Below are 18,816 nucleotides of genomic sequence, written 5' to 3'. Positions count from 1 at the left end.
GGAGGCTCTGAAATATCTATAATTGATGCGGGGAGGGTTGTATTAAACACATTAGATAAACAGGTACTAGGGTGATCTGGAAATTTCATAGATTTCATAGACATTAGGGCTGGAAGGGACCTCGGAAGATCATCGAGTCCAGCCCCCCGCCCAAAGGGCAGGAAGTCAGCAGGTGTCATAGGATCAAATGCTTGATTCTGCCTTAATACATGGGAATGTGCTAATAACTTCATGAGGCCCTTTTTAGCCATACATTTCTGGGTCTTTTGTGACATCAATAAAGGACTATTTCCACTCTTCCTGAAGTCGATAAAACAATTTCTGGTGACTTGTTATATGCAGCTTTATGTATATAGACACATATAACTATATCTGTATATGGGTAGATAAACATTTTAAAATGACATACCAACTTAAGAGTCTTCTGTGGATGACTTCTGCCAAATAATTTTGAAAGTCCTTATCTGGAATTTCTGTAGAGTCAAGTTAAATAGCATTCCTGTATTCCATTGTCTCCTGATGATTTTTATCCATAAGAGTCTTCCCTGCTGGATGAGTTTGTTACTCTGATTTAAAGAGGATAAGCGATCCTTGCTGATTTAGAAGCAGCTTTGTTAAATCATCACAAGATTTCAAACATAAATAAGAATATTCTTCACAAGTCTTTAGCACTTCAGTGAACAGCCGAAAATGCCTTGGATTTCCTCTCTATTCTAAGGAAATGTTAGTTTAAAGAGCCCCCTGACTAGCTTAATCAGGGAGTGCATCTTCAATGTTAAAACAGCTGGTGTGAATACAACTAGACTTTTATTGGTATTAACAGTTGTTCAAACAGTTATTAAAAGAGGAAGAAGATGTTAAAACTGTTTAAAATATGCAGTGTAAAAGTAAATATCCAGGTTCTTCAGCTAATTCAACGCATAGGTCAACAGAAATGAGGATGGGGAAAAAAGGAGAAGAAGAAATTTAAAAAATCAAAATCAAGTGGAGGGACTGGAACGGCTTTTAATATCTATAGTGAAGTTAGGAATTAATTTTAAATCACAAGCATTCTCCATTGCTTTGGTTTACTGCTGTCCACTGACCAAGTTGATGTAGACAGGAGAGATGACTGATCATTTACAAAGCCCTCATCAAAAGCTGCTAAAACAGGTAGACTCCACTTGCAAAGTTTCTGTGACGCTAGCCAAGTTAACGTAGTATATCCTTGATTTTTTTTAAAGACTTAAGAAAGACACATAATCTTCAGAAATATAGGAGGCTGGTTAAGTAATAAAGTACTGTGTACTGGTACATTTGTGACATAGAACAGAAGTGCTTTTCTGTTAACTAAGGCTGTGGGTTATCTGGACTTGAGATGCACAAGATACTTCTGTTTTCTAGTACAAGCAATATCCAGTATATTTATTGTGATACAATTATAATAATTTATGATTAGTGGAATAAATATTAGCACACCACTGGCTAGTTATTGAAAAGTATGTTTGTAAGCAAAGACAGTACGGAAATTTGAAAGTGGGTAATTAGTTTAGTAGTTTTTTAGAAGTAGCAAAGGGCAAAAAAGAAAGATGAATTTTGAAACAAAACGGGCAAAACTTTACTGGCAGACAAGAGGCAGACATCGACAGCTGTATGTGATATTAGGAACAAGAGGTGAGGAACAAGATATGGCTGAGCTATGAAGGGGCTTGAAAGTAAAGACAAGTAGTTTTTGCTTTTTTCCCATCTGGACAGAATTTTAGTTTATGTATGTACTTGTGGTAGTCCATATAATTTCTTTTGTTGCTGCTGTTTCAAATATGAACAGATCCCCATTGCTTTTATTCGGCATCTGTTAAAATATTCAGTTTTATGCTAGGCTCCTTTCCTTGTTGAAATGAATTATGTGACTCAGTTTATTCTCTAATGAATAATATTTACCATATGTGACAGTGTCTGCTTAGACAAGAGCTGGACCAAGGTAAGATGCTTTAACTCCAGAGAGCCATGGCCCCTCCAAGTCAGGAAGGAGATTGTAATTGATGAAGAAAAGCACAAAAAATTGTCTAATATACAATACCTGCCTGTGTTAATCCTGCTATGTTCGTACTAATTCAGGTTAGGGTTTCCATTGATTTTTGCTTCTTGTCACCCTAATGAGTTCATTTCACTCAAAATACACTAGGGGTAACCACACTTCGCAGCCAAATAGCACCTTCCATCTAATGATGGCAGTGCTCTTGAAAAATAGCAATTAAGTCTCCCAACACCCATGTAAGATAAGTATACATAAGTATGTTTCTAAACCACATGTGAACTATATATTAGGATTCCCTTGTAATCTGGATGTCTAAATGTTAGACCTATTTGGAAAATGACATGAATACTCTAACCTGAAGACTTACTCTGTTGCCTGATTGCAGGAAAAACATGCGACTCTGCTGTCAATTACTGTGAATGCAACCCATGTTTCAATGGAGGCTCCTGCCAAAGTGGAGTGGAAGGATACTATTGTCACTGTCCATTTGGTAAGCATATCTTTTGGTTTCTTACACTAATGATTTTGTTAGCTGAGCTTCATTAGGTTTATATAAATAAAAGCTCTGTGAATCTCTATTTACCCATTTCTTTAGCTCAGTTTAGCATATCATGAGAAATTAATGCCTACTACCTCCTGCTCTAGGAAGCAGAGGTTTAAACCCATGACTTTTACATGCCAGAAGAGTGCTGTAACCACTGAGAGATGAGTAATCCTCTCTTTTTCTGAATCATTTAAATCTATTATAGCTGAACAGGAGAAGTTGAGAAAAACCTACCCCAGAAATCTCTACTGGCCACTAGTTAAGATACTGGCTAGGAACTGGGACATTCTGGTTCAAATCCCTACCATAGTTAAGGCAGAGAAATGATTTAAATCTCGGTCTGCCATGTCCCACATGACTGCCTCAACCACCTGTTCAGGACATAGAAGTTCTGACATTTTGCTTTTATTTTTATTTAATTTATTTTGCTTGGCTGAAACTATTCATTACAATCAGCAGAAATTAGTAAATAATTTTGAGCCTATCAAAACTTCAATTTGTGGTAAATATTCCCCAAATAAATGTTCAGCAAAGAAAATCCCTCCAGGTTTTTAATTGTCCCTTGGATTTATCAAATGGCCTGTGGAGTAGGCACGGAGCCTTTCACTTTGAATATCCTGATTAAGGACCTGTCACAATCAAGCCTCCCTTCTTGTGCCACCTTTGGTCACACCTGACTCCATATTTAAACTGGAGCAACAGAGGATGTCTTTACATATGCTCTAGAGGTGTGGAGGGTCCCTTTATTTAGAATGGCTCAAGAGCCATTCTAATTAAAGCACCCACCGTGTCTCGTGTATGCAGCATCCTGCACTTCAAAATGGCAGTAGGTTGCTTTAACCAAACCTTGTTCACCACCATTTTGAATACACAAGATGCTGAGGCTACTGGAGCATGAGTCTGCCCTGACACACTGTAATTACAGAGCATTGGAGCACATGCCCCACACATCTACAGGCACCCAGAGTGCTCTGTTAAGTCTCTAAGAAAATAAGCCCTTCTCACCTATTCATGCTTTACATGTGTGAGCTCTATAAATGCGATGGTGAGCATAACTAAAGGCAGGGTGACTGGAACAGCAGCTCCAAGTGCTAACTTGGGAGTAGGGGTATGTGTGCAAAAATAAGAGCTGCTACTGCCTTGTGAGCCACCATTGCCTAGGGTGCAGTGTCATGTTATACCTCTGGTGAAGATCCCCAAATGGTATCCCAACCCACTGCTGAGCATGCCAGAAACCCAAGACCTGGGTGTAATATCAGAGGTTCTGCTCTCAGCCTCATTTATGGCCCTTCAAAAAGAAGAGACAAGGAATGAAAAAACTTAATTATCACTTCTGTCAATTAGCGATATAATTTGAAATATGTAGTATGGCACTTATTTTTATGACTGTTACACCTTGTTAAATGCATGGGAGAAAACATGGCTAGCTCCAAAACAATTTGCAATAGACCCAGGATGCTTCGCCACATTATGTTCCCCTTGTGAAGATGTGGGGTACAGAAACAGTTGTGAAAGCCACTGAGATACTTCAGCTGTTTGCAGTGGCTTTTATTCCAAATGGTTCCACTTCTCCAATTAGCTATGCAGAACTACTGATGAATTCCAGCCAATCAGAGAGGCAGAGCCTTTTGAAGCAAAAGCCTTGGTAATCAGCAATCTACTGCAGTGCCATAGCAATGAATGGGGCAAAGCCCACAGCGGCAACCTGCCCTTGCCCTGTGCACAGATCCAAGGGGCATACACCCCCTTACCATGCTTGCTCTTGCAGTGCATGCAGTGGCAGAAGCCACCCTTCCCCTGTCTCCGTGCCCCCCCAAGTGAGCCGCGGCTCTGTCCCATGTCCCGCCCAGGCTGAGCAGTGCTTGTTGGTGCCCTTTCACTTCGACACCTGGGGCAGTCACCCCACTCACCCCATCCCCCCCGCCACACACACACCTTGCTACAGCACTGATCCACTGCAAATTAAGTAGGTTGCTGAACCATCCAAGTAAGAAAAATCTGAGTTCCACTGTATTATTCCACTGTTCCACTTCAATATTAGTCACGTCTGTTTATATTCTGCTTATAAAACTTTTTGTTCTAAAACCAAAATTCAAAGAATAAAGCCAGAGAAGCCCTACCACTATATTTTAGTAATTCCTAGAACAGGGGTGGGCAGTTTTGGGGGCTGGAGGACCACTTAAGAAGTTTCTATGGGGTGTTGCAGGCTGGGAAAAAGTGAGGGTGGGTGGCCCAGCCAGGCACGGTGGTGGGTGGAAAGGGCAATTGATCGTATCTCGCCCTGGCCCATCCACGCTGCACTCATTGGTTCTGCAGGCAGGGACATGCAGGGAGCAAACTGTGGTTCTGCCCTGGGTCTAAGCCCTATGCTGTCACTGCCCCATGATCATGTGGGTACAGGGTAAATAGCCATGGGGTGCCTGGGCAGTGGCTTGAATTTCTCTGCACTATATTTACCAGAGTTCACTAATATTTATAGGGGGAAAAAATTGACTTAGTAGTGCAGTAACAATAAAAGTAATGTCAAAAACTAAATTGAAAAAGAATGAACACAAACAAAATACAAACACACAGTTTGAGAGGAGGGAAGGAGATGAACTAAGTTTTATCAGCTGTCTGGCTATAAATCAATCTCAGAAAGGTTATAAAAGTGGAATGGGAAGCAGAATGGAAAACTCATTGCCATGTATTAAAAAAAAGTTCTGTTAACCAATTTATCTCCACATCTGCAGTAATATAAACATTATATTCATTAATACCCACATTAGACAAGATGTGAACACTGGTTTTTCAAGCAGTGTAACGTAACCTTAATATCTCATATATACATTTTATTCAGTGAAAATGTCTCTATCTTAATCTACAGTTTTAGAATATACATACTTCAGTAAATAAAAGTGTGGACAAGACTTTTTATCCAAGATAGATAACTAATGCCTTTAAAAATAATAATCATAAACATATTTCAAAGCACAGAACCACCTGATTTGTTACTAGAAATGGTATGAACTTTGATCCAATGTTGTAATAACTAGTTAACATGTAACCTCTTTTACAGGTGTCTTTGGAAATCATTGTGAATTGAATAGTTATGGATTTGAAGAGTTGTCCTATATGGAATTTCCCAGTATGGATCCAAACAACAATTATATTTATATCAAGTTTGCCACTATCAAAAGTAATGCCCTAATGTTGTATAACTATGACAATCAGACTGGAGAGCAGGCAGAATTCCTGGCCTTGGAAATAACAGAAGAAAGGCTGAGATTCTCCTACAACCTGGGCAGTGGTACATACAAACTTACCACAATGAAGAAGGTGTCTGATGGACAGTTTCACACTGTTATTGCCCGGAGAGCTGGAATGGTAAGAAATGCTGAATTGGGAATTAAGTTAAAGATCAGCAAACTCTAGTAACGTTGCTTTCCATAGAATTTTTTTTAAAAGGTACCATTTTGGAAAAACACTCATTTCTATCATAGACAAGTTTGGCTGAAAGAATTATAATAGTTTGCTCAGGCTAAAAGAAAGCCCCTTTAAATGTGACAAATAGGTATGAAAATAATTAACTAACAAAATTGCTATCCAGGAGACTAATTAACTAGTGTAGATTATGGGAAAGACTATTAGCAAAAGACTAAAACAGTAGTGAAACCCAGAAGATACTTCACCTTGGTATCTGTAGAGCAGCGATAGGCAGATTTCTTGGATTTTTAGAGTTCTCTGTATTTTAGGACTTTTACAAATCCAATCAAGTTTGAAGGTTTCCCACCCTCTATTATTTAAACCCATTTATTTTTAAGGGTGTTCATGTTTGTTTAATCAGGCAAGTATTCTTTTGTCTAGTTTAAAGAGAAACCTTAGGAGGGAAGAGATCCTCCAAACTCTAGGCTGGTACAGCTGGTTGACATATACATAGCACTTCGCCCTTTTCCAGTTCTCATTCTATTTTCTCTATGGATTTTCTTTCTCTTTGCCTCATCTTTCTGTTAATTTCTTAACAGTATTTCCTAATCAGAACACACAGCCCAAACAATATGCTCTTTTTGAACTAGTTGAACATCAGGCAAAGTAAGTTTGTCATCATATTTGGTCAACCAAATACTTTCCTCTTCAAAGGGAAGCAAATATTTCAAACATTGGACAGATATTCCTTAGACCTCCACATTTTGTTTTCCCTGTTAGGCTAGAAGTAGTGGAAGGACTGAAGGAATTAGATGTTCTACACCACATAGCCTTTTCTGAATCCTGAAGACTTTTCATGATTACATGCTGCAAAAATCACAGTTTACCACATAAACACTGCTCTTTGCTCAGAAAAGCCAAACGCTGATACAGCCAATCCAAAATATTTCAGTCATTGTGCCAAGTATGCTGTTACAGAGTTGCATGCATTATGGGTTCAAGAATATAAATGTCCTGAGTGTAGCTAGGGGCTACAATATCTATGTAGAGGTGTAACTTGGAATTATTGCACCTTGGGAAAGGAGCCAGGGGGCCGAGCTCTAGAGTATCTTACCTCCATGCACATGGACTGCTACTGCAGCTCCCATGGTACAGACTGCTTTTGCCATGGTAGAGGCTCCCCAGGGCCCACTATCCTGGTGCTGACTCTAAAGTAGCACCTGGAATTGATGTACTGCTCTCTCATACCTTCTTACACTATGGTATGTGTAGGTCCTTGTTGTTGCACAGTAGTGGGGCTCTGCCTCCTGCCTTTGCTGACCAAATCATTTATATCTTTGTCTGCAGGCAGCTTGAACCTGAAACCCTTTTCATTTCAATGCAACTGTGTTGCTGAGACTATTTTTCTTCATTCATGTGTGTTCAAGGTGGATAGTTTGTTCCAAATTTTGAATTTTTTTGTGAGTGTTTCTGTAGATACCATCATCTTCTACATTTTCATGAAAGATATTTACAAATGTAGATAATGATTTTGTCTTAGGGCATGTTAATTTTAATATTTAATACATTAGTTCCAGTTTTCTAAGAAAGGTCTTTAACTAGACATCTAAGGGATGCGTTAGGTATCCAAGTGTGGATTTTAGCAAGTAACCTAATCTATACAGTGGATGTCTAAATAAAGATGTGTGTGTATATCTATATTTATACTGTGGTAACAAATAAGTGAGTACATGAAAGAAAATGTTTGTCATACAAATTGAGTCCTGGATTTATAAAAGGGGCTGTAGTATACATGGCAGCACAAAAAAGATCTTTTCCAGAAAGTTACCTTTGTGAATGCTTAAAATTAAAATCAAGCTTTATAGAAACCATCACCTCTGAAAAAATGTCTTCATTAAAGCTTTCCCAAACATATCAGATGTTTACAAATACGAAATGTGAAAGAATCGCCTTTGTCTTAAGAATTTCTGTTGAAGGAAAAAATGTCTCCCGCATGTCAAAAAAAGTATATAATAACCCCCTACTGGATTTCAAATCTGTCATTTCCTACAGTGCAGTGGGATTTTATCGGAAACTGGTAAAATCATTAAGTTGTCAGTCTTGAGATATTGCAGAGTGACAGGACAGAAACTCTCATAACTTGAAAAGGTAACAATGTTAAAGTAACAAGCAGGAACATTTGACTAATGTTAGAAAAGAAATTGTATGAACTCTGGTCCAAGGAAAATATGCTCTCAAATATCCAGTCCTTCAGAGAGAGTTATAGCTCATCCTGAGTTTGTGAATGCGTAGAAATGTATATTAGGGAAATTATATTTATTAAGCTAACTAAAAACAAATATGCACCTTTCATTTTTGTCATTAATATTCTGAAAGAAAATATATATACATGTCACAGCATATAAACCAATCAGGTTTTTTGGGGGGAGGGGGGGGGCGGTTGAGTGCTCTATGATCTGTTTCATTTATACTCGGCATCTAATGTACTTAGGTATTGCATACTGATGTTTCTCAAGAGAGGTGGGCTGGTCAGTATGTATGAAAAGAAATGCAAGATGAATTTTCATTATAAAAATGAAACAGTGAAAAAAATACACAGTATAGACATTATAGGACATGATTTAAGTTTGAGAGGCATGAATTCATTTGGTCAACGCAACGTGTCAGCACATGGTATGTATTAAGAAATAATGCGTGGAGTTTTCAGCAAGACAGTCATATTAGTGGTGAGTGAACTTAGTTGTAGGCAAAAGAAATGCCAATGTATTATAAAGTAATAGCATACCAGTAGTGTTTAGTCTTTGTATAACTCCTGTAGAGTTACCTAAGCATAAACATAGACCAAACTGTTGTCAAAAAGTAACACTTGATTTAAATTTTCCCTAAACCTCTGCCACACATTTTGAGGTAATCTGAGAAGCTGATATATACAGTTAGAGGATCATGTTTTATTTTTTTTGAAAATTTGACTTAAGGAATAATTAATCTTCATTTTTAAGAAATGCATTAATCTTTTATTGTTATTATAGGAAATGGGCTTTATGCATTTTTTTCTGTTACTTTAGAAAGCCTGATTTAACTCCAACTAAAAATAATGGCAGTCATTTCATTGCTTTTAATGCATGTGTCAGTAAGCCCCTTCTAGAGTGTTATTCTATCTTACTTTACAGTGTAATTATCAATATTGTAGGAAGATGGCTTTTCTATATCACTTTAAGCTATTTTTTGCTTCCGTAATGACCTAGATAGCCAAGAAAAGCTATAGGAATGAGATCTATGAGAGCTCGTTTAAAGAGTGCTCTGAGAGCATTAGCTTCATTGATAGTTTTATATCCCACTGTAATGATTGTTATTTTTGACCAGTGATAGAATAGTTTGCACATGCCCTCTTTGCATACATACATCATCTCAATGGGTCATCTTAGTATACAATTGACCTGCAAACAGGTGGAGTATGGAGATAGAGAGCCTTGGTGGTAGAAATACCAGATTTGGAAAGTGGGGCGGGGGGGTGGGGGAGGTAATTGTAACAAAAAATTGTGTTTGAAGTCTTATTGTGACTGCAAGAAGTTAGATCTTCTCTTCCATCACAGTATCCTCAGATTTCTTTTGTAGAAAAGTAAGATGACTTTGGGCCAGTATGAGTTCTGAGAGGGTCAAGAAGGATTTTTGATATCCAGTTGTTTTTACGCATTTTCTTGATGATGCTTACTGATGGGGCTTCCAGTTGAGGGTGTACCATGGAGGCCCATTAGTGATTGGAGCTGCTGGCCATGGAGAAAAACCTTGTGCTTCCAGGGTTTGGAGCTCCACCGGCTGATCTGGGCTCGCAGCTGGTGGAAGTCGCTGTGCTCCCCCAGCTTGGAGCCCTGATCAGCTGACCAGTTCTTCCAGCCTCCAAAGCACACAGCAGTCTCGGGGGCTGGAACCACTGGCCACACACTCACTTAAAAGCACAATAGGAATCAGTGACACAGTTTTTATATGTATATTGCATAATAACCTTGCCACTTATTCCTGCTTTTATCACACCATTCATTGAATGAACATGTGGCCAGGTTGCTACTTAAGATGTGATTAACCAGTCAGCCACATCTTAAAAGTAACATGTGTCAGGAGCCTGATATAAATACTGTTGAAAGCTTACATTTTGTCCTCTTAATATTTAATACATTTGTTGCTTTGCAGGCAGCATCCCTGACAGTGGATTCCTGTTCTGAAGATCAGGAGCCAGGCTACTGTACTGTTAGTAATGTGGCTGTTGCCACTGACTGGTAAATACTTCTTTTTTTGTTTTTTGCTATAAATGAAAAGAGAGAACTAACAATAATAAAAATTAAAACCACCCTCTCTAAATACAGGAGACATTTAGAACAACTACTTTGTCAAGCAACAGGAAAGCTTGTTCTTTTAGGCACAACAGCTTCAGAAGTGGCCCCAGAAGACTTTATTTTTTCGGTATATGTATCTTTCTACTTCCCTGTCTGGTTCCTTTTAGATCTGGGAGGTGGTAGTTGTGGTAGGAGTAATTTTCAACTATCCTATGACAGCAGCAGCAAATTACAGTGTATTCCTTTGTTGGTAAAGCTCAGCTGTGCTAATTGGTGCCTTGTAAAGGGCAGGAATAAGTGGAAGAGCCCAAACAGCTCACTTTCTAATTCGCTTTGTGCTTTGGCTTTGGGGGAAAGGATCAGTTGCACAACAGTGGTTTGACTGGACAATGATAAAGAAGGTTCATATCTACCTTCATGGAACCAGAGTTTAGATCACAGTTTAGCCAAAACTGGTTATAAAATCAGAGTAGCAGACAGACAGAGACAATAGACAGATGTGCATTAGTAGTGCCACAAGTGCTACAGTACTTGGAAGTACTACAGAAATTCAGCATTAGAAGGGATGTGCATATGCACAAAGTCCCCATCTCAAAACACTACAGTTGCCACAAAAACATGCTCTCCAGTCAGAAAGTTGCTCCCCTCCGACTGTCAGGGAGGTGAATTTACAATATTTATGCAAATCCAGGACAAGTTTGTTTTTTTTTCCCTGGTCCCATTCAGCATAGGAAAAAAGCCCCTCATCTTGGGTTCAGGTATAAGGTGGAAGGACCAGGGCAAATGGCTGCTGTGGCTTTGACTCCAACGCTGAGTCTAGGTCACAGCCAGAGTCAGAGCCACAGCAGCTATCTGCCCCTCACCCCTCCTCCTCCATTTACCTTCTGTAGCCTCTGGCCCTATTCCCCTTCCTTGTCCTTGCAGCCTCTTTCCCTTCCGCACCCGCTACTGTCATGCTTAGCAGCTCACCAGCTCTGGCTCCATTCCCTCCCAGCACATGGAAGCTCCTTCCCCTACCTGTCCTATTAGCAGAGGTGCAGCTCTGGCCCCAGGACATTGCTGTACGGCCCCGCAGGGCCTGTGCTTCCCTGTACTCCATGCCCTGGCAGGGAATGGCCCTGGAGCTACATCTGACAGCAGGGGGAGGGAAGCGGGCAGGGGAGAGCAAGTGCCAGTAAAGACAGAAACCAAGTCAGATTGACTTCAGTGAAGACAGGATTTTACCCCAGAATTTTTCTTTTAAATATCACAATGTTACCTCAGCAGCAATTAACAGAGCATTTGGTAGCATTCTGTTTTTTATTTACTCTGCCTCTTTCCAACTCAAGTATTCTTTGAAAAATGTAAATTCTGCAGCGTTTAGTACTGGAAATTTTCTAAAGTAAAACCTCATACTGCTTTAAAACCATATTTAACCCATCATGTTCACTTTACCAAATGGAGGAATGAAATTCTAGCAGTTAAACTATCTCCAAAATTTCAATCTGGGATTATTGAGCTTTACTTTAACTTCTTATGAAGTGGCACCAAATCATATGTGTGCTACATCTTTCACTTTATTATTCATTTTACTTGCTTTTTTCTTGCATTTTATTAGTAGCAATTTTCTGTTTCTGTTATGGGGAGTGTTATGAGGATTAATTAGTTAGGATTTCAAAAATATTTAGAAGATGAAAGTTGCTTTATTAATCTAAGTACCATTGCTATTTGTAGCATTACTCCTGATTGCATTTCATGTTGTTTCATTTAGCTACATAGTTTGTTCTTTAAAAATAGTTTATTCCCTTGTAAAATCATGAATCCATTTTACAGTTATTTTAATATAACCCACAATTTAAAATAGCATTTGGTCACATCCTTATTCAATACAGACTGAACCAAAACTCTCAGTCAAATCAATCGGATAAATATCTTGAGTAAAAACTGATTGAGAACTTAAAGCTGAGGCCTATTTTAATTATTATTTTAGATTGCCTTTAACTGGAACTGATTCATCATTGGATATAATAAATCTGTGATTTTAAATAATGAACCACAGAAATTGAGGAAATTGAATGCAGAAATAGATTCTGTGGTATATTTAGAGTCATTTGATGATCTATTTCCATTGGTGCTCCTTTATGTGCTGATGTGAATTCACTAATTCTTCTATTTTTGCTCTAGGACCCTGGATGTTCAACCAAATCGAGTTACTGTTGGTGGCATCAGATCTCTAGAGCCAATACTTCAAAGAAGAGGACAGGTGGAAAGCCATGATTTTGTGGGTTGCATAATGGAGTTTGCAGTCAATGGACGTCCTCTGGAACCCAGCCAGGCTTTGGCAGCTCATGGAATCTTAGATCAGTATGTCAAGTCTATAATATCATATACACAGAATAGATAACAAAGGAAACTAGTGCAAGAGTGAGGCATTAACTAACTCAAATATTTATTGGAAACATGAATGGAAACTATATTATAAAATGTAAAGAACTTTGGAAGAATCTAAATTTGGATGGAAAAAAAATCAAAATTGAGAGACTGAAGAAACCCAATTGCAATTTTCTTTAAAGCAGCAACAGTATATTTCTGTTTATTATTATTGTTTTATAGCGGTCTGAAATAGAGTAGCTTTATACTTACATTTTCAAGTAAATTCCACCTGGACTTAACTGTATTGGAATGGTTCACTAAACCTCCCCGTTTTTGTCCCACATGTCTGTTCTCTCATTTTACCTCTCAAATATCACTGCATTTCTCTTGCAACATCTCCCTTTGTGAGAACACTTTCAGAAATGATTGATTAGCTGAATTTGCTGGGTCTTTTTCATCTTGTTTGAAGTTATAGTTGTGGCAACAGTATCGCTTGCAAGACCACAGTTGCTAGTTCATCCTTCCTGCTTTCACCTCCCTAGTTTGTGAACTTTATGGTAGAAGGCCTCCTAAGGCTCTTTAGACTGTAGATATCAACTCCTGTACTGTTTTCCTAGAAGACAGCATTTTGGAACATCCCACTAAGTTAAAAAAAATCTCTTAATTTTGTTATCTCTCAAAGGCCAAGACTGATGCCAGGCAAAACCTTTTCAGTAGTACCTTGGACTGTTTAACAATGAAAGGTGGCTTTACGCTTTATTTCACATGTGTTTGGTAGATTGAATGTTAACCCCCCCCACCCATGCCCACCTCCTTTAAAAAGATAATTGTCTACAAACATATTTATGGGTTGGATGGGTTTTCCACTTAACCTTATACCTTACTACTGTGTTTGTATCTGCTTAAAACTCTGGAGTGGTAACCTCATTCAAAGACCACCAGGTCTGAAAATCTCTGGGCTCATTTTATGTTGGGCAAAGATTCTGATGACATTACTCCTTTGTACCTAAAAGTAGTGCATTCTGTTCTGGTTTATTCTTCACCAGTTGCTTTCCCCGTTATTGTTTCAGATTTTTTTTTAGAGTACTTACACAATTTTCATTTTTCTTTCCTAGCTCTATAATATTTGTAGAAAACGAGACTGAAAAAGTTAAGGGAAGGATCTGAGTATAACTTAAAATCATATAATGTAATTTTATGATTTCCAATTGTTTTTACTGTATAACTGTTTTATGACTTTCATAAAGCAATTGAAACATGCTTGAGAACAGTGGTCTTTGAGAAGATTAGTATTCATGAGTGTTCACGTGGTTATATGTGCTTATGAAAATTATTACAAACTGTAGAGTTTATAATCTAATGTGAAGTAATAAAATGGCTTATCTAAAGAGGGACACTCAGGAAGGTTAAGCCATTTTTTTAAATATAATTGTTAAATCACATTAAATGCCTATGTGAATAGTCTTACAATTACTGTCTTCAGTAGAATAAACACGAGCTAATCAAGGTCACTTTAATAATCTCAAGGTCACCCAAGAAGTTAATGTTTTTTAACCAGTCTATCTGAAATTCACACTTTTTAATTTGGATCAATTTTCATGAGTGTGGACAAGCCAAAAAAAAGTTTCTGTTTCCCCTTCTCTGTTAATGGGAATCCAATTCCCTCTGAAATCTTCCTTCATTTCTAATACAATTAAAATTTGGCATTGAAAATGGGACCCATTTAGATATATTAGACTTCTAGAGTGCAAATTTTACTGTTTTATAGAGCCTTTAAACAATTGCCTTCTTGCTGAGTAAGAGGGTACGTACAAGAGGGAGCACACATGAGGCTGTATTCAGGAGGATTGTTCTGTATGTTCAGCATACATGCTTCAATGACTACTCTTCTGATTTGTTCTAGATGCCCTAGATTAGAAGGAGCTTGTTCAATTAGTCCTTGTCAACATGGTGGCACCTGTGTCGATCACTGGTCATGGCAACAGTGTCATTGCAAAGAGGGACTGACTGGAAAACACTGTGAAAAATGTATGTAGATATCATAATTTGTTTCATTTACAATTAATCTAAAGTGGAATGAAATGCAATTGCATTTTCTGTTTAGATGCACAAGATAATGTACTTTTTTAAAATAATTAAAATGTGTCATGCCAGCATTCAGTATTAAATAATTATGAAGAAAAGTAATATATGATCTTTTGCCCTAGCATCAGTTTGAATGTGATGAAACGTCAAATACAAAATCACATATATATCTATAAATCCAAATAAATACACATTATTTACCTCATTATAAAAAATCTGTAATGATAGATAGTTTGACACTTTAACTTAAAAAACCAAAGGACAGTAGAGGATTACCTGCTGCATTAATGTTATTAATTCATATTCGAATTAAATATGGAATTACAATTGCTCTGTTCATGTCATATCCTCTATTTGCTTACAAGTGCTTCTATGGCTTTTGTCAATGTATAAACCATTATAGTATGAGATTACAGAAGAATTTTATGGAAATTGTGAGAGCATGTGTGTGGGGGGTTATACTGCATTAGTATTTTAAATTATTTTTACATTAGCCCAAAAGGTGTTGGACGCTTTACAAAAATAATAGAAAGGCCTTGTCACTGCCCTAAAGAGCTTACCGTTGGATTTTTATTACAAGGATGGGGAACAGGAGCATCCCTGGGAAGGAATTATATCTCAGAGAGCCCAAATTCCCTCACTTATTCCCAGGGAGTTTTAATTTACTGCTAACTGATACCAGCAGTAAATTATTAACTTCTGTCTCTGTCTGTGTCTCTGTCTCTTTCCTGTATCTCAATCTCTCTCTCATTCTCTTTTTTCCAGCTCTTTCCCTCTCCCTCTATCTTTCTCTTTTATTCACACTCCTACTAATGCAGGTTCAGCCACATTGGCAAAAAGTAGAGAGGTGGAGGCTTCAGTCACTCCATTTTCTCCCACCTACCTGCTTGGAATTTGACAATTTCTGAGGAAGATAATTAGATATGCTCAACACTTTCCCTTACCTTTGTCCTAGATATGACTGCCGATACTGCCTTGTCATTAGAAGGTAAAGGACGCCTTGACTACCACATGAGCCAGAATAAGAAACGAGAATATCTGATGAGACATGGCACTCGTGATAATATTTTGGAGCCCCCAAATGTGAACCGTTTAGAAGTGAAATTCAGAACAAGGAGTGAGAATGGAATTTTAATTCATGTCCAGGAAAGCAGCAATTACACTACTGTGAAGGTAAAGATTATAGCTAATGCTGACTTGATTTGATTAAACTGCCTGCTGTGATGTGATCAAAATCACTTCCTCTGTTACCTTTGCCCTTTTTTTGGAAAATATTGGCGCTTAGACTACTGCTGGGTACTATTCCAGGGTCATTCATCTTCCTAACTATTTCCTCATTATTTGCCAAAGTATCAAAAGATCTTAGTGGTTTTCTTTCTAATCAGTTTCATCGAGATTCTGAGTAATGACACCTCTAAGACTAGCAGGACCGGTGTTTGTTGCCGTATTTGATATCACTAATTAGTTACACTCTAAAGTGCAAGACTTCTCCCTCATGGCCTTTTATCTTCCAATTCTCTTCCCCATGATGTCTGACTGCCAAACAAAACAACATGTTTTCATGAATTACTACTAACATACATGCCTCATCACACCGGGCAATTTTATGTTGGATCCAGAAAGTTATCCTTCTTGGAGTTTATCTTCTCCATTGAATGGAGATGTAAAGAAAGGGCGATAATTACCTGATTTGAGATGCATAGCTGAATTCATGCTTCAGGCTCCATATAGCTTTGTCCCAAGTGTTTATCACTGCAGAAATTACCTTTCTCAAGAAAAAAACGGATGGGTTCAGTCCCTGACTTTGATTCAATCCACTTAGTCAGAATTCTTAATAAGTACAGCAGTGATGCTGGCAAACCTCTTTATTGCTCCAAGCTCCAAGTTTCCTTGACTACTGTAAATCTTTCCAGTTTTTTTCCCAGCTTTGAAAGAAACTCCTACGTAAGATCACACTTTCTATAATTCAGCCAGCCATGTTATTGTCCCCCTGCCTGGTTTCCATTCTTACAAAGCATGTAGATCTTCTCTGACATTAGCAGCTTCCAAGAAACACAGGATCCATCATCCATTTGCATGCAACTATTCCTCATCATTTAGTATTAAAAGAATAGTTCATTATAACATTTTAAATTGGGTTGTATTAAATGAACAGGGCGTTTCCTTCCAGTCCAGATTCTAGCACCCTTTTTATATTACTTTTATCACTCATAATAGAGATATAAAAATCGATAGCTCTGTGATCTGAAAACTTAGCCATGTGAAGTAGAATTCCAGAAACCTGTGGCTAACTGTTGGGAGTAGGGGAAAGAAGCAGCCAAGATGGGGAGGTATATGGGGCCAAGAGGAAGGGAGCAAGCTAGAGGGTGTGTGGCTCACGGAGGTGGCTGCTGTGTGTTCAGTGGGGCAGAAACTTCTCCACTGGACTGCCCACCACCCATTTTATCCAATGACTGTTAAATCTGAGCATCAGTGTTTCAGCTTCAAAGGAGCATAAGAGAGGGACTGGATAAACACCTAACCAAGTGGCATGATGGAACATTTTGTTGGAAAGTCAGAGGAATTCAGGTCCAAACACCATCTTGGTGAAGGAGGCCTAAAACCTGGGTCTTCTTTTTTCTGGGAAAGTGCCTTAACCCCTCCACTTTAGGGCTACAACATGGGAGGGTCACGATCCTCCACCCGCCCCCGCCCCAGCCCATCTCCTTGCTTTGTCCCACTTATATAAAACCAAATACATGCCCAACCAGTGCATAGCTTAATGTGCATATGTTCAGTCTTATGTGCACGCTTCTGGCTCAAGAGTGAAAAATGCCCAAGGACATGGCTAGAAAACTGCCATTTAGGTACACAAAAGGAAAGAGAATTTTATTAATAAAGGCTATTTTGGTAAGTATCAGTAAGATCCTTAAAATTTGTCTATAATTACAGCAGAAAACCTGAGGACAGCTGTCTACCAGGACCTATAGATTAGGGAAGGAAAGTTAATCTGCCTTGCACTTTTTATTGGTGGACAATTCCCAGATGAATTACCTTAAAACTGAATTCTAGTTAAGCTTGCATCCTAAACTGCAAGTTGTGACACTTGATTCATATTACCTGAAATGACACATACTTTGTGTCTTTCTTTTCTTCCTGCTTGTCCAAGGCTTCATGCCCACTCAACCTTAAGGCTTCTGTCAACGTAAAAAATTTAGAGGTTCAGACTAACCACATACCTTCCTTCACGTGCCATGATGTTCTACATATTGTGGCCAAATTATTAATCTTTTTGAGCTCAATTTAGAGACCCACTGACTTCCGTTCTGAATTTTTCAGCAACTGAATATGCACCACTTAGGAAATTAATTTTATGCATATGAGTTTGAAAATATTGGCCCATCTTCCAAATTAGCTGGATGTTTTGATTTGTATGGCCCTTTACAGTTATTGAATAGCAAGATAGTAATCACATGAAAGCAGTAATATCTAAAAATCTGTAAAAGACAGCATATAATTATAATGATAATCTCATTAACTTGTTCTTGTTTATCAAAATAATTAATATTATTACTATTAAATTATGGTACAGTGGTGCATTCTGCCATTTTTCTAATCTGTTTAACTGATTTTAGTAAAATGATGATGGGATAAAATTAGAATAAAATAGGAACAAATTAAGTCCAACAAGTCTTTCTATTTAAAAATAAAAATAAAAATGGATGTATTGGGATAAATAGGCATCTCTTTATGATTTAGAGCAGGGGTTGGCAGTGCTGTCTGGTGGTGGACTGGAACCACCCAGCTCAGGTCCAAGGCAGCTTGGTGCTAGGATCCGGCCACCACCACTGCTTCTCCCCACTGCCACTTCTCCCTGCCGCGCAACCAGAGTGCAACATGAGTGAAGCCCCCCACCACTCAATGCTGACAAAGCTGCTCACAGCTTATAGGTGGCTGACCTCCAATTTAGAGGATTCTTTTATGTAGAAGGCAAAGGCACTAGAAGTAGAAGTTAAGTTAATTCAGACTGGAAGAAACAAGAAAGAAGAAAAAGATAGCGGTGAGGATAATGAATCACTACAGTCATTTACAAAAGGATAAGG

At 38.2% G+C, this 18,816-nt stretch overlaps 1 protein-coding gene across 1 annotated transcript in view; it reads left to right on the top strand.

Moving 5' to 3' along the window:
- FAT4 (FAT atypical cadherin 4) overlaps nucleotides 1-18,816 on the top strand; it is a gene marked incomplete at its 5' end in the record, with an annotated part of 260,980 nt that overhangs the window by 229,334 nt on the left and 12,830 nt on the right. The window contains 6 exons of the mRNA XM_019521824.1: nucleotides 2,403-2,507; nucleotides 5,620-5,927; nucleotides 10,155-10,240; nucleotides 12,461-12,640; nucleotides 14,553-14,677; nucleotides 15,690-15,907. Coding sequence (XP_019377369.1) covers nucleotides 2,403-2,507; nucleotides 5,620-5,927; nucleotides 10,155-10,240; nucleotides 12,461-12,640; nucleotides 14,553-14,677; nucleotides 15,690-15,907 — 1,022 coding nt within the window. The remainder of the gene's footprint in view (nucleotides 1-2,402; nucleotides 2,508-5,619; nucleotides 5,928-10,154; nucleotides 10,241-12,460; nucleotides 12,641-14,552; nucleotides 14,678-15,689; nucleotides 15,908-18,816) is intronic.

This window comes from Gavialis gangeticus, unplaced genomic scaffold (assembly GCF_001723915.1).
Source record: "Gavialis gangeticus isolate Ggan-Ray unplaced genomic scaffold, GavGan_comp1, whole genome shotgun sequence".
Taxonomy (NCBI): domain Eukaryota; kingdom Metazoa; phylum Chordata; order Crocodylia; family Gavialidae; genus Gavialis; species Gavialis gangeticus.
This window is presented reverse-complemented; position numbering and strand designations above follow the sequence as displayed.